General features: G+C 44.3%; 1 protein-coding gene across 1 annotated transcript in view; it reads left to right on the forward strand.

Moving 5' to 3' along the window:
* Positions 1-27500, forward strand: part of fndc3a (fibronectin type III domain containing 3A) — a 101638-nt gene that overhangs the window by 13438 nt on the left and 60700 nt on the right. The window contains exon 3 of the mRNA XM_080542932.1: positions 26375-26450. Within this exon, the coding sequence (XP_080399058.1) occupies positions 26375-26450 (76 nt within the window). The remainder of the gene's footprint in view (positions 1-26374; positions 26451-27500) is intronic.

A 27500-nucleotide genomic window follows, 5' to 3' on the forward strand; every position in this document is an offset into this window, starting at 1 on the left:
AAATAAAAAAATGTAAAAAATAAATAAATAAAAAGAGCGCCAATTTCAAATAATTGAGCCCTACTGCTACAATACACTCATGTCGAACACCATTAAAACACCGTAAGCACAGTCGCAACACATTTAGGCTACTTAGTTTCACAAATATAAGTGGAAAGGCAGACTTTTGTAAGCTACACCATACAAGAAAACACATGAACACTTAACACACCAGCTCCGCTGATCCAGGGTGCACGCCTGCACGGAAGATCATCTCTTGGAACAGCGTCTTCATTGAATGAACTGCTTTCTCAATATCTTGGTTCTTAGACAAAGTTTCAGCTGCTGCTCAATTTATTTAAATATTTGAATACTGCTCAATAATCACTGACATATTAGACTTAGAATTATGCAGTGAACATACTTAAAGCTTTTCATAAAAACCACATGCCGCGAGACTGACTCGTCCTGAACTGTCGTAAGTCAATCAACAAAGAATGCCCCATCAAAATAAAAGTGCCCATGGTAGAGCTGTCAAAATAGAGCTTTCAAAATAATTAATACAGATAGAGATAAATACAGAACTACCTTTGCGTCACTAAGTGACCGCGTATCTTCTGAGACATGCGTTCTGTCATCACTTTCAGTAGCGCCTTCACACACAGTGGCGCTGTGCACAAACACTCTTGATCCGTATAGCTCTTGTTTTATTATATTGTGGTTTAGTAAATACTGCACTTGGAGTTACATTCAATGCATGATTTGTGCTATAGAACATAAATAAAGTTTGATTGATTGATTGATATCAAATCAAATCACATTTTATTTCTATAGCGCATTTCTCACAAAAGTGACCCAATGCGCTTTACAGAGAGCAGCGAAAATGATCTTATTAAATGTAAGCGAGTAATTGTAAAAAACCTTTCCTATCTACCAATAACTGAAGGCAACTATCTTTCCCATAGAGTGATTCGTTACCCTTAAATATAATCCCAATTAGATATTAATCCTCAGTTATTCTTCACAACTGACCAAACCTCTCACTCATTGCGCAGCAGATTCAGACTGTATCATTGTTATTTTCACACACGACAAACATGTGACATGTTCCAGTTTTATTCTTATTCTATTTTATTCTTTAAAAAAAAACAAAAAAAAACGGTTTCAGACGGTTTTGATATAAAACCGTTTCTATTTTTATAAACCCCGGTTTTCGGTATAACCGAAAAACCGTCCATCCCTAGTGTAACCTGAACCATCCGCGTCATCAACGCTGGGTGATGAAGGGGCGGGATAAACAAAACAATTCACAACTAGATGGCAGCTACTTCACTGGAAAAGAGGATAATATCTTCCACTACTACAGTATCTGAAATAAACACAATTTTCTGTGAAACAAAACAAAAGACACTTTCTATATGCGTTCTTTTACTAATCAGCTGCAGTGTTTCCTCCAGGAATTTTTACAATGGTGGCGGATGGCCGTGACCGCGCACGCAGCGCGCGCGATTTTTTCGCGTGCACGCGCATGAAACGCGCACGCGCGCTCAAAACAACGATCTCTTTTTTTTTCTGTTTTTTTTTTTCTAATCACAGCCAAAACTAGAGGATGGCCCAAAAAAAAAAAAAATGAATATACAGAATTAGGGATGCACCGAACATTCGGCCACCGAATGTATTCGGCCGAATATCGCAAAATAAAGCACATTCGGTATTCGGCCGAATGTGTGAAAACACCGAATGTTTACAACCGAATAGTGTGCGTGTTTTGATGACGCAATCAAACAGTGTAAGCATCCCATGCTGCTCGGCGAATGAGACGAAGAGCCCAAATCGAACGTATAACGAGTTGTTTGTCCGTGAATAACACCGGCTATGCCCGGGGTAGAAACACAAGACTATGCTGGATAAGGTCCTTAGGTCATCACGGTCAGGTCCTTAGGTCATCAGGCCCTCTACGACCCCGGGAAGTAATGTTAAAAGTGAAGTTACTTCTGTTCAACTGGCTAAGCTAAACATCGCTAATCGCCATTACTTTTTAAAGTCACAAGCGCCCTTTTTTCATCTAGTGTTCAATACTTTTTCCCTGTTTCATTCCACTTTATTACACATAACTTTATTTACATATGGACTTAAATATTTAGATTTTTTGTCTGGATTGTTTGAGTTGATACCAACGTTAGATTTGCAGCCCATTCCTTGGCCAGAGCCTTCAGCAGTTTGGGCATCGATGAACCTGCCACTTTTCCTGAATAAGTAGGCTTATATTGTTTTAAAGGGCAGCCAGTTATTCATTTGTTTTATTTATCCCTATGCACATTTTTGTTATATATTGTGTAACTGACATGCCATAACTGACAAGCTACACATACATAAGTTATATACATACGTTATACACAGATTTAATTTGAGCAGTCAGTCAAGTATAGGCATAATGTTGTTTGTTTGTTTTCTAATGTTTTGTTAAAATGAAAAAAGTTTAAAACATTTTGTTAAAATGTTAAATATGGTCTTTTACGAAAAGAAGTAGCCTAGTAAAAAGTAGGCTCAAAGCACTTTTATCCCAATGCACTTTTTTGTTGTAGGCCTACAAAGATTTTCTTTCAGCAGCTATTCAGGGAAAACAAAAACATTTAATTTGACTGATTTATTTTATTTATTGTGCTTTGTTGGTATAGACTGATGTCTGCTGGAATGTTCAATAAAAGTTAATTTTTTTCAATCTCAATTTCTTTCTTTGAGAAGCATGAATAAAAAGCAAAATGTATTTAGTTTATGCAATGATAAAATTAAAAACTGCCGATACACATTCGGTATTCGGTATTCGGCCAAGTGTTTCCTTAAATTCGGCTTCGGCCTCGGCCAAGAATTTTCATTTCGGTGCATCCCTATACAGAATATAAACTTGTGACTGACAGTCACATACACACACACAAAGATCATCAGCTATAATATAATACGAAGTAGGCCTACATGAGCACAAAAGCGGCTAACGTTACTGACTAACTGTTTACTGTAGTGCAGAGAGATGGTAGTCGTAGGCGGCGTATCAAATGACAAAGCTAAACGTTTAATGAAGGACATGAACGATTGTCAACAACACACTCAAGCAGTAAATAGAACAGTCTAAACAACTTGGGTACTACGGACGGAACAATAGTCTCAACCTATAGTTCCGTGCGTGAATTATGTCAACCCACCACATTACAGAAGTAAAATCACAGTCAGATGGAGCATTCGGTAAACAGCTGAGTATCAGCTGAGTTAAAGAAAACAAACTCTTACCTTTGATGAGACCCACATGAGCCCTGTTTTCCCGTACTTCTCCAGTGTGTCTCTTATTGTCCAAATGTTCCCTGAATTTTAGCTGCATGTTTTTCCAGCATGTAATTCCGTTGTCAATAAAAAAATCGTCTCCCCTTCTTTTCCCCTTGACAATACTGTGTCGTTGCTAAAGTGACGGCACATAAGAATCGTTTTTTGACTTGCTAAAGTCTGCTAACGTAGCACTTGAAACTGGCGCCGTTCTCTGGACTGCAGCTGCTCCCGCGTTAGCATTAGCATCCATCTTTTCTTCTCCCTTCTCACCGTCACGAGCTCAAATGACACTTGTCGGCCGATCTAACTCTTAACACTCACTTACAGGACTTCTGACACCATGTCGTGTTATTCTATTAAACATACACGTGAGTCCTTCTGTATTTCAATGTAAGTGTCTTTATTTTAACTCGCTCTGTAAGCTCTACAATACCGGTCTCTTGTTGTCTCGTCGTAACCTGCCCACCTGACCTGGGGGGTATTCCATCAACGTCGCTAAAGGAAAATCCTGGCTTATTTTTGATAACTCTCGTGAGACCTATCAGAATATGCCTGGATATTTTTAAGAACTCTCGCGAGATTTATCAGACTAAACCTGGATTTTCCCTTTAGCGATGTTGATGGAATACCCCCCTGATGTCACTACGGTGGCCTGTACACAATAACAATAATACCACAGTTCACATTTAGACCAATCAGGAGCCCTTGTGTCACGTCGTCAACTGAATGTCATTAATCTGATTTTGGATCAGCGGTTAGAGAGAGATGGGCGTAGATTTAGGTGCACTTTTAGTCAACATCCATTATAGCGCTGATCTAGGATCAGACATATTTTAATCAGTTTTTTTTTTTTTTTTTTAGCTTTTTTTTTTTTTTTGTGGACTGAATCAATTCGTGGCGGAGGAAATTCATTCGTGGCGGCCCGCCACCAATAAATGCATGTAGAGGAAACACTGAGCTGCTCCATTACTGGAATAGAAATGGCTTACGAAATTCGCGTTCGCGCATGTCCGCGCGCATGTGCGTGTGTGTGTTTGCTGAGCATGTGAGGAAGATAGAGAGAATAATGACACTTTTGATATTGTTTTTGATCACTAATGATTAGATTTAGATTAGATTACATTTTGTCTACTTCCTCCTTGCTGGTCTCTGCAGCCTAGAATAGGACACACCCACTGACGACGTGACTGTTCTACGTTTTGGTTCGCGCTTGAGAACCACTATTTTTTGGTGCCCGCTGCGAACCAACTTTTCAGGTTCCGAACCAATTGAGCTTCGGTCTGAACGCGCCGGCCGGTTCCAGACTTGCTTTGCCGGTGTGAAAGCCCTACCAGTGGCTGAGGGAGAGAGAGAGTTCCAGAGGCGGGGTGAGAGATGGAGAGATGAGCCCTCCACTCCCCAGACCGCCAGCCAGCGTGAGGAGATGGACAGAGCGTATACCTCGCTGGGGGCTACTAAAGCCACCTGGGGGGCGTGTCTATATGTCACTTCCTCTAATCCCAGGATGCACCTGAGTTATGACCAGTCAAGCAGCACCACCGACTGAATTCATAAGAGGCAGGCAGCAGATTAATCACTTATTTTAGTCTCTCCTCCTCCTACCAGTGTTCTACTCCTCTTTCTTCTTCTCTGCGGAGTGTAGCCATGTTTCCATAGCGATGTGTCTGTCTCTGTGGTGGGCGTATCTGTTATATGTACCTTAGAAGAACCTAACAGAAAATAAAATCTCTACTTCTCTTAAACGTCTCAGGCAAAACGGTCTCAAGTCAAGTCGTTCTCTCAGAGGTGTGAAGTGAACTAGTCACCTTTCGGCGAAATTTGCAGTTTTTTTACCGCCTCAAAAGAGGTCATCCACATGAATGTAGAGATATATTTTTCTTTGGGGGTGGGGTGGGGGTTGGTCTACCTCCCAAATCATGACGCACAAGCTAACATCTTCCTGTCTGCTCTGTCAGCTAAACTCCTCCGCTGCTGTTGAAATGACTGTTAGCTCCAGGAAGCTAGCAGCTAGCTACAACCCCAGGTAAACCAGCCTGTTTTGGAGGTAATCATGTGTGTTAAGGTCAGGGCCAGCGCTACTTACACGCTACATCGTTGTTAGGGATGCACGATATGCATTTTTTCCAACCGATACCGATACCGATATTTACCCGCTTCTCATGGCCGATAACCGATACCGATATTATTATTATTATTTAATTTTTTCTTTCCTATCACCAGGGGAGCCCCCCTCCCAAATTTCGTTGTTTGGTACCTGTACTATATCAATGACAATAAAGACCATTCAGATATAATTTCACAGTTGATAACCTGTAGTTCATGCACACCTGAAGGTAAGAAAGGCTATGTAGTGAGCAAAGATTGATGATTTAATATTCCATAGTGATCTCACCAAATCTAACTTACATCACTATTGTTAACACAACAAAGAGAACACTTCTGACTCTTCAAATGTTCATTTATTATTTCCTCTAACAAACAGAATCTGTTATAGACAGTGCACAATGCTTTTTTTAGCCAAAGTTCATAAAGATCTTATGTTAACCGTAGCTTTAGACAGTATACTGTATGTTTACATGTATATGTTAACCATAGCTTTAGACAGTAGACTGTATGTTTACATGTATATGTTAACCATAGCTTTAGACAGTAGACTGTATGTTTACATGTACATGTTAACCATAGCTTTAGACAGTATACTGCATGTTTACATGTATATGTTAACCATAGCTTTAGACAGTATACTGTATGTTTACATGTCATGTATGTTAACCATAGCTTTAGACAGTATACTGCATGTTTACATGTATATGTTAACCATAGCTTTAGACAGTATACAGTATGTTTACATGTATATTCATTAAATGTAAGTTCATGAAATCCACAATGGCTTTTTTTTCGCGGCTAGGCTACCGTGTTCTGCTACAACGAGTGCTTGATATTCCTTCCATACAGCGTGCTTGCAATGGTGATTCTTCAGGTGACTTATTAGATTCGTTGTGTTGTAACTCGTAGACCTTTGCCCTCCTCTCCGAACTTTTGTTGAACATGTATTGCAAATTGCAAACGCAATATCTGCCTTAGAAATTGTGAAGAATGTCCACACCGGGGAAGGCATGTTTCGCTCGCGTCTCGTCTATACAAACTGCGTGCCTGAGCGCGGAAACCGGAAGCAGAGCGCGGAAACCGGAAACCGGAAGCAGAAATATTTCCGGCTTCATATTATCGGTTAAATATCGGCTAAATTTTATAATAAATACCGATACCGATAAACATTAATTCCCCAATATCGGGCCGATAAATATCGGTGCCGATAATATCGTGCATCCCTAATCGTTGTTACACCATTGTTAGTGCTACGTGTGGCGCATAGGATGTGGTTAAACTAGGTAAGGATAGCTAGTTGGTTAAACTAGGTAAGGATAGCTAGCTAGCCCAGTGGCTTGAGCTACCGCACACATATCTCTTTTACAGCCCCAGTTACCATGGTGACGGCAACCGGCCGGGACGTCATTGTAGAGAGAGATTTATGGGATGGAGGAAGGAGAACCAGCTGTAGTAATGATAGGATGTTGTGTGTGTGGGATTTGGGAATTAGATCGTAACTTTAGATTGTAACTTTCTACATTTGGGGAATTAGATTAAGTAACGTTACAATAAGACATTTTGTAAGAAGAATGAATATGTTTATTGTGATTTATTGATTATTGTGTATTATTGTTAGACCTCAGTTTACAGTTATCCCTAGACTCAGTAGCCACTGAGGACAAACAGCTCACCTTTTTCAAACTTGCCCCCCAAACTATAATTATCAGCAGTCAATTAGACAAAACAAGAAAGGAGGAGGCATTGCAGCTATTTATTCAGCTAAACTTGTTTTCAAGGACATTGGCCTGGGTGAAGTCACATCATTCGAATATTATGTTCTTGAGCTCAAAGCAGAAATACCAGTCCTTATCATTACAGTATATTGACCACCAAGATGCTCATTATCAGTATTCCTGCAAGAATTTTCAGAACTGATCTCAATTGTCGTCACTAGATTTGATAGATTAATCTTGAATGGAGATTTGAACATTCATATTAATAAGAAGGATGACCCCAAAAGCATAGAGCTCTTGAACCTACTGGACAGTTTTGGACTTACACAACACATACACCATGCTACGCATCAACATGGCAACACCCTGGACTTGGTAATAACAACAGGGCTGAACATTGATAACGTATCAGTACATGAAATGCCTGCTATCTCTGACCATTACTGTGTGTTTTTTGATACTAACCTAATCTTAACAAAGACTAGAATACAAACGGTAGTTCAAAAAAGACTCTTAGACACCAATGCTGAAACACAGTTTTCTAACATTATGAGATCAATTGAGCCATGCAGTGACGAATACTCTTTACATGAGAAGGCCCTACATTTACACAGTACACTATCAACTATGTTAGATATTGCTGCACCCCTAAAGGTTAGGAAGCGGGCAACTGATAGAATCTCCCCTTGGTTGAGCAATACCAGTGTTAATGACAGCAAGAGGAAATGTCGGGCAGCTGAAAGAAAATGGAGGAAGACTAGGCTCACAGTCCACTGTGATATTTACAAAGACACAATGACTGCCTACAACAAAACAATACGCCTTGCTAGAAAGGATTACTTCTCCATGATTATTACAGAAAACGCTAGTAACTCTAGAGTGTTATTCTCTACTATTGACAAGCTCATCAACACTGCCCCCCCCCCCCTCCGCAGCCGTCAGCAACAAAATGTGAAGAACTTGCACTGTTCTTTAATAATAAAATAACATCTATTAGAGCCAGCATCACCCCTGACGCAAACATAGTCGACCTCAGGAAAACAAAAGCAGCAACTATGAGTGAATTCACCTGTATTACACTACTGGACCTCTGTAACACAGTCTCTAAATCTAATTCCTCCACCTCCTGCCTTGACCCTATACCAACAGCATTCTTCAAGCGGGTGTTTGATAGTGTCTCAAATCATGTGCTGAAGATCATAAATACGTCACTTCAAACAGGCATCTTCCCAGATGCCTACAAAACAGCTGTTGTAAGACCGCTATTTTAAAGAAACCCAACCTCGACGCCGATCCACTGAAAAACTACAGACCGATATCCAACCTCACATTCATTAGTAAGATACTTGAGAAGGAAGTTTCACTACAAATAAACTCCTTTCTCAAAGAAAATAATGTCATGGAGGAATTTCAATCAGGTTTTAGAACATATCACAGCACTGAAACTGCTCTTACTAAAATAGTGAGTGATCTCAGACTAAACTTTGATGCTAATAAGGTCTCAATTCTCGTCCTATTAGATCTAAGTGCAGCGTTCGATACGATCGACCATGATATCCTAATCAATCGTCTTGAAGAGTTAGTTGGTCTTTCTGGCAGCGTGTTAAATTGGTTCAGAACATACATTACAGGGAGAAAGTTCTATGTCAAGCTTGGAGATCATGTGTCTGAGAAATATGACAGCGACTTCGGAGTCGCACAAGGGAGCTGCCTTGCTCCACTACTAGTGTTGTTCCGATACCGATACTAGTATCGGCATGGCCACCGATACGCACAAAAATGCTGGTATCGGTATCGGCGAGTACTTTACAAAAACGTAATTTTTTTAATTTTATTTATTTATTTATTTATTTACTTAAGTTTTACAAAAACTTTACGAGTTTTACAAAGGTTTTGAGCAGTGCCAGACTAAGTGTTAGTAATAATTTTACATCGAGGTGAGTATGCGGCTTTTTTTGTTTTGTTTTTTCAAACGCCGTGGTATCGGATCGGTACTCGGTATCGGCAAGTACTGCACGGTCAGGTATCGGTATCGGTATCGGGATCAAAAAATGGTATCGGAACAACACTATCCACTACTATTCTCACTATACATGTTACCACTCGGGGACATCATTAGAGAGCACAACGTATGTTTCCACAGCTATGCCGATGACACGCAACTGTACATTTCTGCTAGGTGTTATTTTCGACTCAGACCTAAGCTTCAAGTCTAGAGATGCTCCGATCAGGGTTTTTGGTGCCGATCACCGATCATCGATCACTGGAATCAGTGATCTGCCGATCCGATATCACCGATCACCGATCACAGCGTCGAAAATGGCAATTGAAGCATTCTATTTATTGTGTAGCATTATTTATGTTTTTAATTATTCTTAACACCATTGACATTGTATATTAAGTATTCAAATGAAATTAGGAGATGAGAAAGTATCATGAATTGACAACCATCTGTTTTATTGAATTCACAACCACCTGTAGCTTACTTCAGGAAAAACAAATACAATGTGAAAATAAAAATAATAATAAATAAAATGTACACTGTCACATCAAATGTGCAACATTCCACTCGAATGAGAGGAACTAGGGGCTCTTAGAGAACTTGGAGCTTATAGTATACAGTAGCTTTCCTGAGGAACAATAAACATACCCAAACTAAACTGCAACATAAACAGGCTATAGCCAAATATAAAATAAGTCATATTTAGGAGGAGATAAGACAGCAAGTCAGCAATAATCAATAAAACAAAAAAAACAAAACATTGCACCTAAGGAGATTTCAGACTCAAACCTTACTTCTTAAGCAGCATCACTGGCAGATTAATAATTATTTATAATGATTATAATAATAATAATAATAATAATAATAATAATAATAATAATTATTATTATATATAATTATTATAATTAAAAATTAATAATAAGATAATGACAATAAAGTCCATAAATAAAATAAATAAAGATTAGCCTTGAGAAATACAAGCATCTCAGCGTTTTTGGCACTCAGCCTGTTCCTCTTATCATCTAAAATATGTCCTGCTATGCTGAAAAGTCACTCGCTATCTACACTTGTGCAAGGTGCACAGAGGAAGACCTAAAACTCGCGCGCTAATAGTTGTTGTTGCTATGGGCCTTAGTCTAGCTTAGTGACTTCCTGCTCGCTGGGTCACATGACGTCGCTGAACACTACCTACACTACGCTCGTGAAGTCGCGCTGGAACTCTGACCAGCACTCGTGGAACGCCTCTCGTCCAATCAAAGCACTCGGTCCCTTTATGACGTCGAGCCCAGTGTGCGCTTCGGCGCTCTCGGAGCGAATCAACGAACGCAGCAAATGCCGTATTATATTCGTGGTATTGAAAGACCTTGCGTGCGTTCCTCCGCGAGGTATTTCTTTTGAGCAGACATTACAAACGGCATATTTGTTGTCTCTTTCCGACACTGTGTAATATTTCCAGACTGGCGACGCCATTTTGTAAACTGATCGGTCGTGTTTGATCGGCCGTTTTGAGAACTCCGATCAAAACCGATCAAGGCCATATCGGCCGATACCGATCGGCGCCGATCAGATCGGAGCATCTCTATTCAAGTCCCATATTAACAAGGTGCCGAAAACATAATTCTTTAACCTTAGAAATAGGGCTGCAACGATTAGTCGACATAATCGACGATGTCGATTATAAAAACTTGTCGACATGGAATTTTAGTGTCGACTAATCGTATAAAATAAAAAAAATAAAATTTTTTTTTTTATTTTTTTTTATTTTTTTACGGGAGCCATGCAAGAATCAGCTGGGTAAGTTTTAGCTAACGTTGTTAGCCAACTGGCTAACGTTATATTGTTAGGGTCGTAATGTTTATGTTAGCTTTACTGTTACATGTTGGAAAACAACGTCTCATGGACAGGGCTGTACATGCTATGAGCGTTTGTGCTATTAATTTATTTGCCCTGTGGCACGCGTGTGACAGACAGAGGCGCTTGTATGTAACGTTACGTAGCAGGGGTTTTCCATGTTGAAGCCAGGAGAACGCGAGATGAAATGAAGTGAGGGGTGGTCGCTATTAAAATACCAGGTAGTCATGGTGGATGATCATGAATGATGCTTGATAAGTGAATGCTATTTCAATTATGTTGAGTCCACCAGCGAGCTGTCTGTAAGATAAACAGCGCCAAGCGTAGCCTACTAACGTGAGCTGTCTGTAGTCTAGCCAGCAATGCTAGCTAGCCAATCAACTAGCTCTGTGAGCAGCTGTAGCTTGGCGTAACGTTAGGTTAGATAGCTAGTTAAGCCGTATTTATGCTTCTGCGTCGCCATTTACGCGCAGCAAAAAGCCACATGACTAATTGGAAAAATAATCGACAGATTAGTCGACTACCAAAATAATCGTTAGTTGCAGCCCTACTTAGAAAGTAGAAACATTGCTAAAGTAAGACCACTTATAAACCAAAAAGATGCTGAAAAACTGATTCATGCCTTTGTCTCAAGCCGGCTCGATTACTGTAACGCACTTTTTACTGGCCTACCTAAAAAAACTACTGCAAGACTTCAGCTCATTCAAAACTCTGCAGCTCGACTTCTAACTAGAACCAAGAGGAGAGAGCACATTACTCCGGTCCTAGCTACTCTGCACTGGCTGCCAGTAACATGTAGGGTTGATTTTAAGGTCCTCCTCCTTATATACAAAGCCCTTAATGGGCGAGGCCCAAAGTACATTGCTAATTCCCTTGCCAATTATGTGCCCTCAAGAACACTAAGATCATCTATCGCAGGTTTATTAGAGGTTCCCAGCAATAGTCAGAAGAAGATCGGGAGCGCAGTTTTTGCCAACTATGCCCCAAAGCTTTGGAACACATTACCTTTAGAGATCAGGGAAGCCAGCTCACTAAATATTTTTAAAAGAAAGCTAAAAATGCACTTCTTCAATATAGCCTTCAACTAGCTCATCTGCACCTGCCTACTGCTCATTTGCCAGCTACTGCACTTTAAATGCCCTTTTTTAAATAAATTTTTATTGTATTTTCTTTACCTTTTCTTTTTACTGTTTTCCCCTGCTCTTATATTCACGTACACAGACTGACTAGTTGAAAGCAAAGGATTTAAGCTGGTGTGGAAATAAAATAAAGCCCAGTCTTGCCATTAGGCAAGTGGTAGTAAATATTTTCATAGGCAAAGGATTTAAGTTGGTGTGGAAATAAAATAAAGCCCAGTCTTGCCATTAGGCAAGTGGTAGTAAATATTTTCATAGGCGAAAGACTTAAATTGGTGTGGAAATAAAATAAAGCCCAATCTTGCCATTAGGCAAGTGGTAGTAAATATTTTCATAGGCGAAAGACTTAAATTGGTGTGGAAATAAAATAAAGCCCAGTCCTGCCATTAGGCAAGTGGTTGTAAATATTTTCATAGGCAAAGGATTTAAGTTGGTGTGAAGATCGGAAACAATCACAGTCTCTCTTTTTAGTGTTTTCCCCTGCTTTTATATTCATTCTATGCATGTATATGTTTTTATATATGTTTTTATATTCACTTTATGTTCTTATTCCTGTTGTAAAGCACTTTGAGCTGCATTTCTTGTATGAAAGGTGCTATATAAATAAAGTTTTACTTACTTACTTACTTACCTTTTTAATATTATTCTGGTTCTGGTAGAGAGAAGGCTGCTGTGATGGCCTGGGTGGTGTCGTGGGTGGTGTTTGGGTGTTTGGAGCTAGGCTGCTAGTATGTTGAGATCACATCAGAGTTTTCACCCAGCAACACCTGCTCATGCATAGACATGCCCAACCAACACCAGACACATCTAGAGAGGAGTAGAGAGGAGAAGAGAGGGGTAGAGAGGAGTAGAGAGGAGTAGAGAGGAGTAGAGAGGAGTAGAGAGGAGAAGAGACGGGTAGAGAGGGGTAGAGAGGAGTAGAGAGGAGTAGAGAGGAGTAGAGGGGAGTAGAGAGGAGTAGAGAGGGGTAGAGAGGGGTAGAGAGGAGTAGAGAGGGAGAGAGGGGGAGAGAGAGGGAGAGAGAGGGGTAGAGAGGGGTAGAGAGGGAGAGAGAGGGAGAGAGAGGGGTAGAGAGGGGTAGAGAGGGGTAGAGAGGGGTAGAGAGGGGTAGAGAGGGAGAGAGAGAGGGAGAGAGAGAGGGAGAGAGAGAGGGGTAGAGAGGGGTAGAGAGGGGTAGAGAGAGGTAGAGAGAGGGGTAGAGAGAGGTAGAGAGGGGTAGAGAGAGGGGTAGATGGCCACTAGGTAACTACAGGGTTCAGTGTTTCCCCTACCATTGCCTTGGGGGGGCGGGCCGCCCTCCCAACGGAACCCCCCGCCCCCCCAAGAAAGAGGAATTATTACGGACGTAGACACCAAACATCTGACAAGCAGGCTAAAATATCCACGTTTTTTAAACGCACCCAACCCGAATCTGGCGAGTGGCAAGCCCATAGGCTCGTTGGTAACGTTAGTCCGCCGTAGTCTCGCGTAGCCAGACCTATCTCCACACTTCGCGCTGTGCCAGCGCTGGAGAATAATACAAGATTTGCGCTCGAGACGCGAGAGTGTGCGCTCGAGACGCGAGTGTTTTTGCCGGCTGTGATGTCTGCAGATTGAAAGTAAGCAAGTTGAAACGTTAGCAAATATAATTCTCTATCGTCTATCTGTACAGTATAGTACAGTGGATAGCAGTGGAGGCTGGTGACTTCCAGAATTGAGGAGGCCAACATTTTTTCCGCTTGCTCGCTTCACTCGCGATGGAATGTTCCCTGTTCTTCTTATCTGTCTTTGTTAAAAATTATTAATTTGTGTTTGGCGGTACTGAAGGGATTGGGACACTCTCAGGATGGTGGATGAAGCAGCTTTTATTGCCTGCACAATGGGTCATCAAATAAACAAAACAATTGGCATGAATCTCTGGTCCGCCTGCAGCAGCTATTGTCCCTTCTGCTCAGGCTCACAACATTCACCACAACATACTACATACAATCAATGACATGTCAAAAGCACTCAAACACTATGTCAATCAGACACACAACATACAATTCAGAACAATACTTCATCCATTTCTAATAGTTATCCTGCAGAACAGCACTCATACACGCGTGTGGCGGAAAAGGGTACTACACGGAGGCCAGGCCTCCTGTGCCCACCCATTTTCAGTGATTTGGCCAATCACATATTGCCATGAAAAAAATTGCATTACATTGACTTCTATGAGAAACCACTTTCCGACAGGAGGCCTGGCCTCCGTGTAGTACCTTTTTCCGCCACACGCGTGTATGAGTAATAGAAACGGATAGGGATTCTGGCCTGTAGGTGCTTTACAATTGCAATATTGGGTTTTAGCCATGAAAAAGATTTATGAACAAAACGGAAATAATATTAATAAATAATATTAATATAAAAAATAAAAATACATGTTTTTTGTTAAATAAATAAAAAATAAAAAATATAATTATTGCTTTTTTAAATCTCTCTTCTCTCAAATTATTGGGGAGGCCAGGCCTCCTCCACCTCTATGGAGGAGCCTCCACTGGTGGATAGTGTACATAGCCTTTATTTATGTAAACCAGCTCCTTCCCTTCTTGTGATTTTTTTTAAAAGTGTTTTTTTTCTCTTTCCTAACACCAGGGGAGCCACCCCTCCTAAATTTCGTTGTTTGGTACCTGTACTGTAGCAATGACAATAAAGACCATTCATTCATTCATTCATAATTGCTGAGTGTTCTGACAGAGAAAGTTGGTTAAAATTGGTCGTTATTATCGTGACTAGAAAGTGTCTGACTATAGTTCCATAGTGTAAATAGTGTCAAAGAACTAGCAAGCTAGCTAGCTCAGAGGGGATGAGATGAGCTAGTCTCCTTGCACACTTGCCAGCTAAAGAGCTAACTGGAGGCACTTTATTATTTTACTTAAAGTAGATATACTATCTTTCTTATTCTGCTAGAGTTGGGCTTCATGGTAATACCATAATGGCATATTTACAGTAGGCTACATGGACAGTGGATTGAAGCATTGGATATGTCTGTTTTTTATAGTTGGACATACGATTTCTTTTCAGGTGAGAGTAAAGTCAAAATGACATTATCTGACTGCATTGCCCACTGCAATCCAATATTCAATTATAATTATGTTATAAATTGATTATTGATTGATCAATGTATTAGATTATAAATACTCTGGCTGTTTTGTTTACCTTTTGGTTGACAGCAAAAGGGAGAGAGGAGGATAGGGAGGGAGAGAAGGAGAGAGAGCAAGATGGTGTCGGCACACCAGAGAGAGACAGCAAGAACCAGGTGAGAAAGTGGACAGGTAGTCAAGACCACAAGTAAGTAGCCTTGAGAACCGATGGTTCTGGAGCCAAATGGCCCATAGGGCAGGAGCCTATCTCCTGTTTCCGTAGCGTGAGGCGGCTTAATGTACAAGTACACCCCTGGACATGACGCTGGTATGAGGCAGGGGGGGGGGGGGTCCATGCCACCCCCCCAAGGCAGCAAACCTAGGGGAAACACTGGGGTTTCTACTGGTGGTTATCAGGGGCACTAGTAGGGCTGCAACAACGAATCGATTAAATCGATAATAATCGATAACGAAATTCGTTGGCGACGAATGCCATTATCGATTCGTCATCGTTTTTTTTTTTATTATTATTATTTTTTTTCATAACAAACCTACTTCCTGTTGACGCACGCCACGCTGTCTTGCGGCCGGTGTAGGCATCGCGAATCATAGCGAATCATAGCGCTACCTATGGCCGGAAAGGGTAGAACCTATGACTGTCCTATGACTGTCTGCTGTCAGGACATGCTAGTGAGTTAGCTAGCAGGGTTAGCTCGCTGCTGCCGCTAGCTGACTGTCACTACGCTGCTCGTCCAGCTGTAGTCTGCGTAGCTGTGCTGAGAACCAGAGCACTAACCATGTTTCTATAGAGGAGGGTTACACTAACTATGTTTCTATAGAGGAGGGTTACACTAACTATGTTTCTATAGAGGAGGGTTACACTAACTATGTTTCTATAGAGGAGGGTTACAGCTAACTTCCTATTGTTTTATTATATAAGTCCTGCTGGGCTCAGCCCTTCCATGGTCTCCTGCTCTCCATGCAAATGCAGAGTGAGGCACTGACTGTCGCCTAGCCTATTGTATGGAGTGAGAGGACACATTGCATTGTTTTGGAGCATATCTGTTATATAAAAACATTAGTGTCTTGTCTGTAGCCTATTGCACTTTGGGTTACTGACCTTTACATTAAGCAAAGTTATTACCTAAAACAATGCATGTATTGAGCTAGAGTTCAACTACTTTATTGAAACAATCTACCGCCATAGTCCATGGCCTGTTGTTAAACCTATTTGATGTAGCAAAGCCTTTTTTATTTATACTATTTTTTATTTTTTATTAATACTTATTCATTTTGCACATGTATATGTATAGGCCTGGCTGATTTAGAAAACATAAAATACAATTTGCAAAATAAATCAAAAAAAAAAAAAAGTAAAAAAAAAATCTTTCCCCCCCGTTTTTTTGTATCCGATTAACCGATTAACCGAAAAATAATCGGTAGATTAATCGATTACCAAAATAATCGTTAGTTGCAGCCCTAGGCACTAGGTAACTACAGGGTTTCTACGGGTGGTTGTCAGGGGCACTAGGTAACTACAGGGTTTCTACTGGTGGTTGTCAGGGGCACTAGGTAACTAGTGAGTGTGTGTGTTACCTGTGTGTGTGTGTGTGTGTGTGTGTGTGTGTGTGTGTGTGTGTGTGAACGCTCTCCCCCCACGTCACACTCCCGTCCCTCTTCCTGCCCAGTGCGTGCGCGCGCGTGCGTGTGTGTGTGTTTTCCCTCCCAGCGTCCAGCTGCTGTGCCAGGTAAACAATTAAGAAGAACAAACAGAGAAACCTGAACCCTGAGTCACCGCTAAGCTAGCCACGTCAGAGCTAACAGCCTAGCAGCTAGCCACGTCAGAGCTAACAGCCTAGCAGCTAGCCACGTCAGAGCTAACAGCCGAGCAGCTAGCCACGTCAGAGCTAACCGCCAGGCAGCTAGCCACGTCAGAGCTAACAGCCGAGCAGCTAGCCACGTCAGAGCTAACAGCCCAGCAGCTAGCCACGTCAGAGCTAACAGCCTAGCAGCTAGCCACGTCAGAGCTAACAGAGCAGCAGCTAGCCACGTCAGAGCTAACAGCCCAGCAGCTAGCCACGTCAGAGCTAACAGCCAGGCAGCTAGCCACGTCAGAGCTAACAGAGCAGCTAGCCACGTCAGAGCTAACAGCCAGGCAGCTAGCCACGTCAGAGCTAACAGCCAGGCAGCTAGCCACGTCAGAGCTTACAGCCAGGCAGCTAGCCACGTCAGAGCTTACAGAGCAGCAGCTAGCCACGTCAGAGCTAACAGCCAGGCAGCTAGCCACGTCAGAGCTTACAGCCAGGCAGCTAGCCACGTCAAAGCTAACAGCCCAGCAGCTAGCCACGTCAGAGCTAACAGCCGAGCAGCTAGCCACGTCAGAGCTAACAGCCAGGCAGCTAGCCACGTCAGAGCTAACAGCCAGGCAGCTAGCCACGTCAGAGCTAACAGAGCAGCAGCTAGCCACGTCAGAGCTAACAGAGCAGCTAGCCACGTCAGAGCTAACAGCCAGGCAGCTAGCCACGTCAGAGCTAACAGAGCAGCAGCTAGCCACGTCAGAGCTAACAGCAGCAGCTAGCCACGTCAGAGCTAACAGCCAGGCAGCTAACCACGTCAGAGCTAATAGAGCAGCAGCTAGCCACGTCAGAGCTAACAGCCAGGCAGCTAGCCACGTCAGAGCTAACAGCAGAGCAGCTAGCCACGTCAGAGCTAACAGAGCAGCGGCTAGCCACGTCAGAGCTAACAGAGCAGCTACCCCCGTCAGAGCTAACAGAGCAGCTAGCCACGTCAGAGCTAACAGCCAAGCTAGCCACGTCAGAGCTAACAGAGCAGCTAGCCACATCAGAGCCGTGAGCACACGGAGAACGCCGGGCCTCCTGGGTAATAAACCACAGCGGCAGCGGCGGTGACTTCCTCTCTCTCTCTCTCTCTTTCTCTCTCTCTCCCTCCCTCCCTCTCTCTCCTCCTCACCCCTCCTCTCTCTCTCCTCCTCACCCCTCTCTCCCTCTCTCTCCCTCCTCCTCCCTCCAAACACACCCGGGCCTCCTGCCAAGCAGCAGTGTGCACCAGCACCTGGCTGAGGTGTCCTGTTAGCAGGTTGGCTGTGTAGCTGTGGAGAGGATTCATCAGAGGTAGTTAGTTAATGCTCTACCAGGCTAGGTCTTCCGTCTGGTGCTTTTACAAACTGTTCCCTGTAGTGAATGTTGACGGGGGAATCACCTACTCATCTGTGAAAGACCTAACTTTTACTACGTAGCCTAGCCTTGGTTAATTCCATGGAATCTTTTTTTTTATTACTTGGAATACTTTCTTTTGAGTGGGGGCAGTCCCACTCATATTTTTTATTTTAGTGACAGATAGTAAGTAAGTAAGTAAAGCTTTATTTATATAGCGCCTTTCGTACATGAAATGCAACTCAAAGCACAGAGACAGTAGAGATTTAAACAGGAAGGATGGGTGAGAGAGGAGGGATGACATGCAGTATATGTCCACGGCTGCAATCGAACCGGGAACCCTGCGGTTACATGGTCGACGCTTAACCCACTACGCCACCTAAGCGCCCCAACTCCGTGGAATCTACTGGGAGGCTCGTATGTGTGAGAGGGGCTATAGAACAACAGTCAGGCTGTTGCCATGGTGTTGACTGAGAGAGCTTCAGACTGAGCTTAGTGTCGGCTGTGACTGACACCTACCTGTACTGGAGTTGTTTGTGTTGTGAGAGGAAGAAATAGTAAACAGACTGACTTATATACAGGCGTGATAATCGCTCACCTTTCGGCGAAATTCGCCGTTTTGAATCCAAAATAGGTGACCTACATTCATATATATATATATATATATATATATTTTTTTGCAATCTTGTAATTCTGCATGTGACCACCACTAGAGTAAATCTAAAATAAATCAGATATGAGCACATGGAAGCACATTTTTCCACAAAACAAAAATTCCGCCGGGACCGCCTAGCAAGTTCCGGGTCTCGTATCCTTCTCACCTTTTTCACCCCGACCCATTTTCATGCCTGATATAGCGCCTTATCCAAAGCGCTTTACAACGCTTTACAACGGCTTTACAAGCGCTTTACAACGGCCTCTCATTCACCCATTCACAGACACATTCACACACCAGTGGCGGCAAGCTGCCATGCAAGGCACTGGCCCGCTCACTGGGAGCAATTTGGGGGTTCATTGTCTTGCTCAAGGACACTTCGACATGTGGGCCATGCCAGCCGGGGCTCGAACTGCCATTGTAAAAAGGTGTGTTTTAAGACTGGATTTGAAAGTGTTGAGAGTGTCAATAAGACAATAAGTCAATAAGAGATGTAGTAACAGAGGCCTGGAACACACAGGGTCCTGCCATCTCACTCCTTTGTTTGTCCATCTATATAATGATATACCGGCTGCCTCTTGATCTGGCCTGAGTCAGACCAACGTTCTCTGAGACAAGCAGACATGAGATGACTCAAGGCTGGTGGTTTTGTCACCAGCAACCGGAGCTCTAGTCTCTGCTACTGAACTCATAGAACAACCGGAGCTCTAGTCTCTCTGCTACTGAACTCATAGAACAACCGGAGCTCTAGTCTCTGCTACTGAACTCATAGAACAACCGGAGCTCTAGTCTCTCTGCTACTGAACTCATAGAACAACCGGAGCTCTAGTCTCTCTGCTACTGAACTCCCTCCACCACCTCATCTCCTCTCACATCCATCAGAGTATTAATAGAAGGTGTACGCCGGCCTGTCCTTCTGTGAATGGGAGAGAGGGAGAGAACGAGAGGGAGTGAGGGGGAGGGAGAGAGAAAGGGAGTGAGGGGGAGGGAGGGAGTATGACGGGAGTCGTGCATGTCAGCCTCTAAAGCAGCGTGGATCGTTCAGTTCCCTCACGCCATTGTTTGTCGTCGAGGGAGAGAGAAAAAAACGTCAGGACACAACAAAGGACACCCCTGATGAAGTTGTGGAGCCCTGCTACCTCCGCTGGCTGCCGCCTCCACGGCTCTGAATGTCAGCCGCCCTTTGAAGGCGATACAACTAGTCAAATTACCCAGATAAACACGTTAGCCGACAGAGAAAGGTACGGAGCAGAGGCAGCGGACACGCACTGACTAACATACTCCAGAAGGGAGGGAGGGAGGGAGGGAGAGGGAGAGGGAGAGGGAGAGAGAGAGAGAGAATTCAGAAGCTTTCTTTCCCTGGTTAGAATCTCTCTCCTCCTCCTCTCTTCTCAACATTTTCCAGCCTCCTTTTCCCGGGTGTTCATCCTCCTCCTCCCCCTCTTTCCCGGAGAACTGCAGCCAGGCGCCTGCCGATAAGCTCTGTCCTCCTCCCTCTTTCTCTCTCTCTGTCTCTCTCTCTCTCACCCTCTGTCTCTCTCTCTCTCTCTCTCTCTCTCTCTCTCTCTCTGTTGCGGACACAGAAGTGCTGTGGCTTATTTGTTGAAGGGGTTGCCGTGGAGACTGGGGACGGGGAGGCTGCGCTGGAGCCAGAGGCGAGAGAGAGAGAGAGAGAGAGAGAAAGCCGCCGTCTGCAGTAGAGAGAGCTGCTGTGCTGCTGTGGAGGAAGACTGGGAGGCTGTGCAAACATGGGCTTAACGCCACGCGTCCCGCGAAGGGCTAACCGCTAACCGCCAGCCTAGCCTAGCGAGCGCTGAGACCACCGCCGACCCCCCCCGTACCGTACACAGCCCCCCCGCAGCGACCGCCGGGGCGCACCAGCCAGTCATCTCTCTCTCTCATCTGGCTGGCAGTGTCTTCTACTTCTCTGACTCTGTGTTGGAAGTGGAGGAGAGGAGAGGAGAGGAGAGGGGAGGGGAGGAGGGGAGGGGAGGAGAGGAGAGGGGAGGGGAGGAGGGGAGGAGAGGAGGAGAGGAGGAGAGGAGAGGCAGAGGTTCACTCGGGGGGGTGCTGGCATCATGGCGTGTCAGGTGGTCTGGTCATGAGGGCTAGGTGAAGAGAGATCGGGTCTCTCGGACCCCGGAGCATTGTGGGAGGGGGGGGCGGGTTGGGGAGGTCGTCCTTTCTCTGTGACCGAGCGAACAGCGAACGCCTGGATGAGAGACAAGCGATGCGGGCAACAGTAAGTAAGACAGACGGACAGATATCTGTGTTGTTGTTGTTGTTGACGACGGTGGTGATACGAGACGTGTGGAAAATCACTGGGTGTTTTTTATCGAGGGGGGGGTAGAGATCTGACGTGAGTTCCTCTTAGTGGAAGAACTGGTGTTTCTGCTTCACACAGAGATGGGAGGGGGGGGGAGCAAACAAGTGCACACACACACACACACACAGTCACACACACACACACACACACACACGCGCACACACACACACACACACACTCACACACACATTCACACACACACACCGGCGGGGAGTGCCTTGACTTTGATTCAATTAGACCTCCCTTGGCCACCACCCCCTCCTAGCGTGCTCTCTCTCTCTGCCACTGCTACACTCACTGCTGATAGTGGGGGTGTGCGTGTGTGTATCTGGGAGGTGGGGTGTGTGTGTGTGTGTGGGAGGAGGGTGTGTGTGTGTGTGGGGAGGGAGTGTGCGTGTGTGTGTGGGAGGGGGTGTGTGTGGGAGGGGGGTGGTGATGTGTGCGTGCGTGCGCATGCGCAGCAGTCAAAGCTCTCCTCCACCTCCCAGCCGAGCTTATGAATGAAGCAGGACGTCAGGGGTGATGTCAGTAGAGGGAGGGAGGGAGGGAGACAGTAGAGGGAGGGAGAGAGACAGTAGAGGGAGGGAGATGGCCGAGGTAGCAGAGAGACACACTCAGAGCCCTCGACCACGGGAGGCTAGCCTCTACGACAGCCACCTCCGCAACACTGAGGTAACTAGCCGGCACCCACACACACACACACAGCAGAGCCACACACACACACACACACACACACACACAGCAGAGCCACACACACACACAGCAGAGCAACACACACAGCAGAGCCACACACACACACACAGCAGAGCCGCACACACACACACACACACACACACACACACACACACACACACACACAGCAGAGCTACACACACACACACAGCAGAGCCACACACACACAGCAGAGACACACACACACACACAGCAGAGCCAATTCCACGCAGCGCGACTAGATGAAACGGAGGGAGGGGAAGGTGGAGGTTGGGGAGGGTTTGTGATGGTGTGTGGCGGTTTGTGAGGGTGTGTGAGGGTTGGGGAGGGTTTGTGAGGGTGTGTGAGGGTGTGTGAGGGTGTGTGAGGGTGTGTTAGGGTGTGTGAGGGTTGGTGAGGGTGTGTGAGGGTTGTGAGGGTGTGTGAGGGTTTGTGAGGGTTTGTGAGGGTTGGGGAGGTTTGTGAGGGTGTGTGAGGGTGTGTGAGGGTGTGTGAGGGGAGGGTTTTGACAAGTTGTTGTTTTAATTAAGTTCACCAGGAGTAGCAGAGAGGGTGCTGCCCACAGGAGAGTCTGAGGTTCTATCGATTGTTGTCAAAATGTTTCAGTTCAATTCTGTTATTAACGTGCGACATGACGTTTTATTTGTCTTGTACCCGTGTTTGTTTGTTATTAATCTGTTGGGAGGAAATGATGTGTCTGTTTGACAGATGACTGTGTGTTCTGGGATGTTCTGATGTTTCTTATTAGCTGTTTGAAAAATGTGAGGTCAGCTCTCATATTTAGGTGTTTATTTGTGGGTTTATAGGTTATATACATATATATACTGTATATTATGAGTATATATAAATATATATATAGAGAGAGAGATATATATTCCCTGTGTTTCAACAGTAGAGGCTGGTTGTGGGTATTTCGGCCTGTGTTTCACTAGATCTTCAACAGTAGAGGCTAGTTGATGTTTAGAGGCCTGTGTTTCACTAAAGTTTCAACAGTAGAGGCTAGTTGTGGTGTTGTTATAGGTCTGTGTTTCAACAGCCGAGGCTAGTTATGGTGGTGTTAGAGGCCTGTGTTTCACTAGAGTTTCAGCAGTAGAGGCTGGTTGTGGTGGTGTTGTGGTGGAGGCCTGTGTTTCACTAGAGTTTCAGCAGTAGAGGCTGGTTGTGGTGGTGTTAGAGGCCTGTGTTTCACTAGAGTTTCAGCAGTAGAGGCTAGTTGTGGTGGTGTTAGAGGCCTGTGTTTCACTAGAGTTTCAACAGCAGAGGCTGGTTGTGGTGGTGTTATAGGCCTGTATTTCACTAGAGTTTCAGCAGTAGAGGCTAGTTGGGTAATTGAGACTACAGTACCAGTCTAGCGTTTCAGATGGTCGGTGATTACAAAACTGCTTCTACCACACACAGCTTCCTTGTTCTCAGTCTGATGGATCTCTAAAAAGTATATTTAAATGTTGTGTGATATTAGTGTCATATTTCCAAAGGTCGTAGAAGGGAACAACATTGTCTGTTGTTCAGGTGAATTGGTTTTCTTTGGGTCAAGGCAGTGCCTTTTGCCAGGTCGGCATTGTAAATAAGAATATGCTCTTAGGTCATGTTCTCACATGAAAGTCTGAATCGAGACTCGGAGCAAGTGCATTGTTGCATAAATTATTTCTCTGATTTGCGTTCTCACAGCCCTTCATGTAAACGAAGTAACATACGCAATCGAAGCAACAGACGTGGTCGTTGATTGGTCAGAAGAATTGAAAATTGCCCGTTCGTCCCGCTCTTATCCAGATCAACACGCATGTGCTGTTGTTTTCCTATGGACAGCCACGATGCGTCGTTTCTAACCGGATTGAAACCACCCTTTTCAAGCGGAGCATGTGTTGGTTGTTTGCTCCGGGAGCGACTTCGAATGCGCGTTCTCACAGCTCCAAACGACGCAGAGCAAAGCTAATTTTATCCTAAACTCCGAATCCAAGTGAAGCAAATGTTCTAGTGAGAACACACCCTTAAGCCCAATTTATACTACGCCGTAGGCTACGCAAGGGCTCTCCCAATTTATAGTTCTTCGTTGGTCGCGTCGCGTCGGTCGGTGTACTTATAGCGGCATAATAGCGGTCCAAATTTTTTGGGGGGGTTATGCTTGTTGTAAATAAAATGTCTATAATGCATTGAAATGAAAGTAAACTAAGATAATAAGATGGTTATCATACATTTCCAAATCTTTATTAATAAGTAATTACAGAAAAAGTAAATGACATTTCTGTCATGACTTCCGCATTTACGAGAGAGTCGGAATGTGACGCTACCAAGCGGACCAATCACAGTTCTTATAGATAACTTTACATTAAATATGTCTATCATAAATGTAATTTAAACCCAACGAACAGCCATGGGGCTCCCTGTAACTAATCATTTATTTCTAAATAAACAGGATTGTACATCTCGTAAATGTGAATCGCGCTCCTTATAGGAAGGTGCCTGACGCTTCCATAGGGCGCTCCGTTGGAACGGTGTACTCAAAGTGGCATAATAGCGATTTATTTTTGTTATGCTTGTTGTAAATAAAAGTTCTATGATGCATTGAAATGACATTAAACTAAGATAATACGATGGTTATCATAATTTTTTCAAATCTTTATTATGACATTTCTGTCATGGCTTCCGCATTTTGGTCTACGAGAGAGTCGGAATCATATCGGAATCATGTGCTACCAAGCGGACCAATCACAGTGCTTACGGTTGCGTAGGCACTGCCGCGTAGTTACATTTTTGGAGAGGTGCGCGTCAACCTACGCCGTAGCCTACAGCGTAGGCTGCGGGCCTACGCAAGCCTACGAGTAGGCTACGCCGTCGATTTTACGCAGAAGTATAAATTGGGCTTTAGAATCTGCTCTTAATTGTCTTACCTGGTTAAATAAATAATAATAAGTTAATAATAATAAGTTCACAAAAACTCATGTTTAAGACACAAAAACTCATGTTTAAGACACAAGTTCCCAACTTTAATGAAACTTTAGATTTTCTCTTTGTTTTTTCTTTCATACAAATGAATGACATAATGTTAATAGGTCGGCCTGACTAAACCATTTTGATGTGTACCCTAACTCATTCTTTTCTATCCAGCTATTTTCAAATGTTGTGTTTATAAACGGCTTTTACTTGGACTAGACGCTGGAAGTTAATTAAGTAGATTCTCCCCAGCCCCCTCCGTTGACGTGGAACCACGTTCATTTAGTCAGACAACTTTATTTCCCTGGTGAGCTTCAGTTTCAGTTTTAGTTTCAGGCTCATGAAGCCGACAGCGAACTCCCTCTCCACATTACGTCCGTCTACTCTAATGAATGTGGAGGCGAGAGAGACGTGATTAGTTCTCTATGCAACACTGGGGTGTCCTTCTTCTCCTGTCTGTTAATGAGCTGAGAGAAGAAGTGGGACGTGGGAGAGGAGCTGTGGGACGAGGACGTTGTTGAAGCTGGAATCTCACACCTGTAGCGTACACCTGTAGCGTAGGCAGAGTCTCACACCTGTAGCGTACACCTGTACACCGGTAGCGTACACCTGTACACCTGTACACCTGTAGCGTACACCTGTACACCTGTAGCGTAGGCAGGTCTGGGACTGGGGGTTTCCCTCTGACTCTGGGGACAAACCTAATGCTTTCATCCAGCTCTCAGACTACCCAGACACCTTGGCCTCTCATGCTGTCCATCCTGTGTACATGCTCAAATCCACCTGGCAGATAGAGAGCATTCAGATATGTTCTCCTTTTGGGTTCTATAAAATCCAGCCACTAGTAGTTCTCATTGTTTTTATGTACATGATGAAAGGGGTAGAGGGGTACTAGCATAATGTCAAATCGAGGATGGTCTGTTCCACACATTGTTCCAGGGGTGTTTTGCTTTTGGACTCTTTTTGATTCATTCTCAAACGTTTGACACAAGGGAGAAAACCAGAGTGAACGGTGGAGATGTGTCTCCCTCTCTGTGCCTTACCTTGCCTTGTCTCCCTCTCTGGACTGCACTTATATAGCGCCTTTATCCAAAGCGCTTTACAACGGCCTCTCATTCACCCATTCACACACACATTCACACACCAATGGTGGCAAGCTGCCATGCAAGGTGCCGGCCCGCTCACTGGGAGCAATTTGGGGTTAAGTGTCTTGCCCAAGGACACCTCGACATGTGGCCAGCCGGGGCTCGAACCGCCGATCTGCCAACCTTCCGATCATTAGACGCCGGCTCTACCTCCTGCGCCAGAGCCGCCCTCTGTGGTCGGTGGTAAGCACGCCTGTGTCTGACCTCTCCCTTCTGTGTTCACAGGTAATCCTGGTCCAGGTAAACCCAGGTGAGGCCTTCACGATTCGCCGCGAGGATGGTCAGTATCAGTGTATCACAGGTGAGGAACTCTAACTGACTCTCTACGTTTTGGTTTTCCGCATGGTTGGAGTGAATATTATCCAGTAATCAGTACTATTTTTTTCTGAAAACCCTGTTTCCTGTAGCTAAAATAGTCAAATGGACTGCACTTATAGCTATGCCTTTTATCCAAAGCGCTTTACAACGGCCTCTCATTCACACACCAATGGCGGCAAGCTACCATGCAAGGCGCCGGCCTGCTCACTGGGAGCAATTTGGGGCTCAGTGTCTTGCCCAAGGACACTTCGACATGTGGCCAATCGGGGCTCGAACTCGAACCTTGCGATCTGCCAACCTTGCGATCATTAGACGGCGGCTCTATCTCCTGAGACACAGCTGCCCCGAAAATGTCAGTGGCACTTTTAGTTTTCACCTCTTTTCTCCAGCTTGTCTTCAGACGTAGCTGATTTAAATCCAGTTCAGTGGATGACTGTGCTGCCCAGCTGTGACTCTGCAGGCTTCTGGGACTGTCTCATCTGACAGATGATTGAACGAGCAACGTACTGATACAATAATCATCATGTAGAATCTAGGTTTGCTGTAATTGCAGAGAGTGTGTAGTACAGACGGTAGTACAGTCACAACAGAGGCAGGGTTTGAATGAGATGTGTTACAAATGGTTATTTGTCCTGCTGGCAATCATTTAATGTTTCTCTCTCTATTGTTTGTGATTGCACAAGGCTTTGTGACTGCGAGGAACACATGCAACCAGACTGCCTTGCTGCCAGCCCTGGGGAAGGACAGCTGGAGGAGAGGGAGGGAGGGAGGCAGGGAGAGGGAGGGAGGCAGGGAGGGAGGGAGGGAGGGAGGCAGGGAGGGAGGGAGGCAGGGAGAGAGGGAGAGAGGGAGACAGAAGGAGAACAGTAATTCTGAATGATTATGACACATCCCAGGTTTATGGGAGAGAGTATTGATTTGAAAATGATTTGCTTTGTTCGTAGTATTCGATGCGTTCACTGACAGATCTTAATATAGGCCGTCGATGTGGGGCGGTGGTTCACCAGCACTTTCATTAGTTTAAAAATCGAAT

This window comes from Nansenia antarctica, assembly GCF_963989245.1.
Source record: "Nansenia antarctica genome assembly, chromosome: 1".
Lineage (NCBI taxonomy): Eukaryota > Metazoa > Chordata > Actinopteri > Argentiniformes > Microstomatidae > Nansenia > Nansenia antarctica.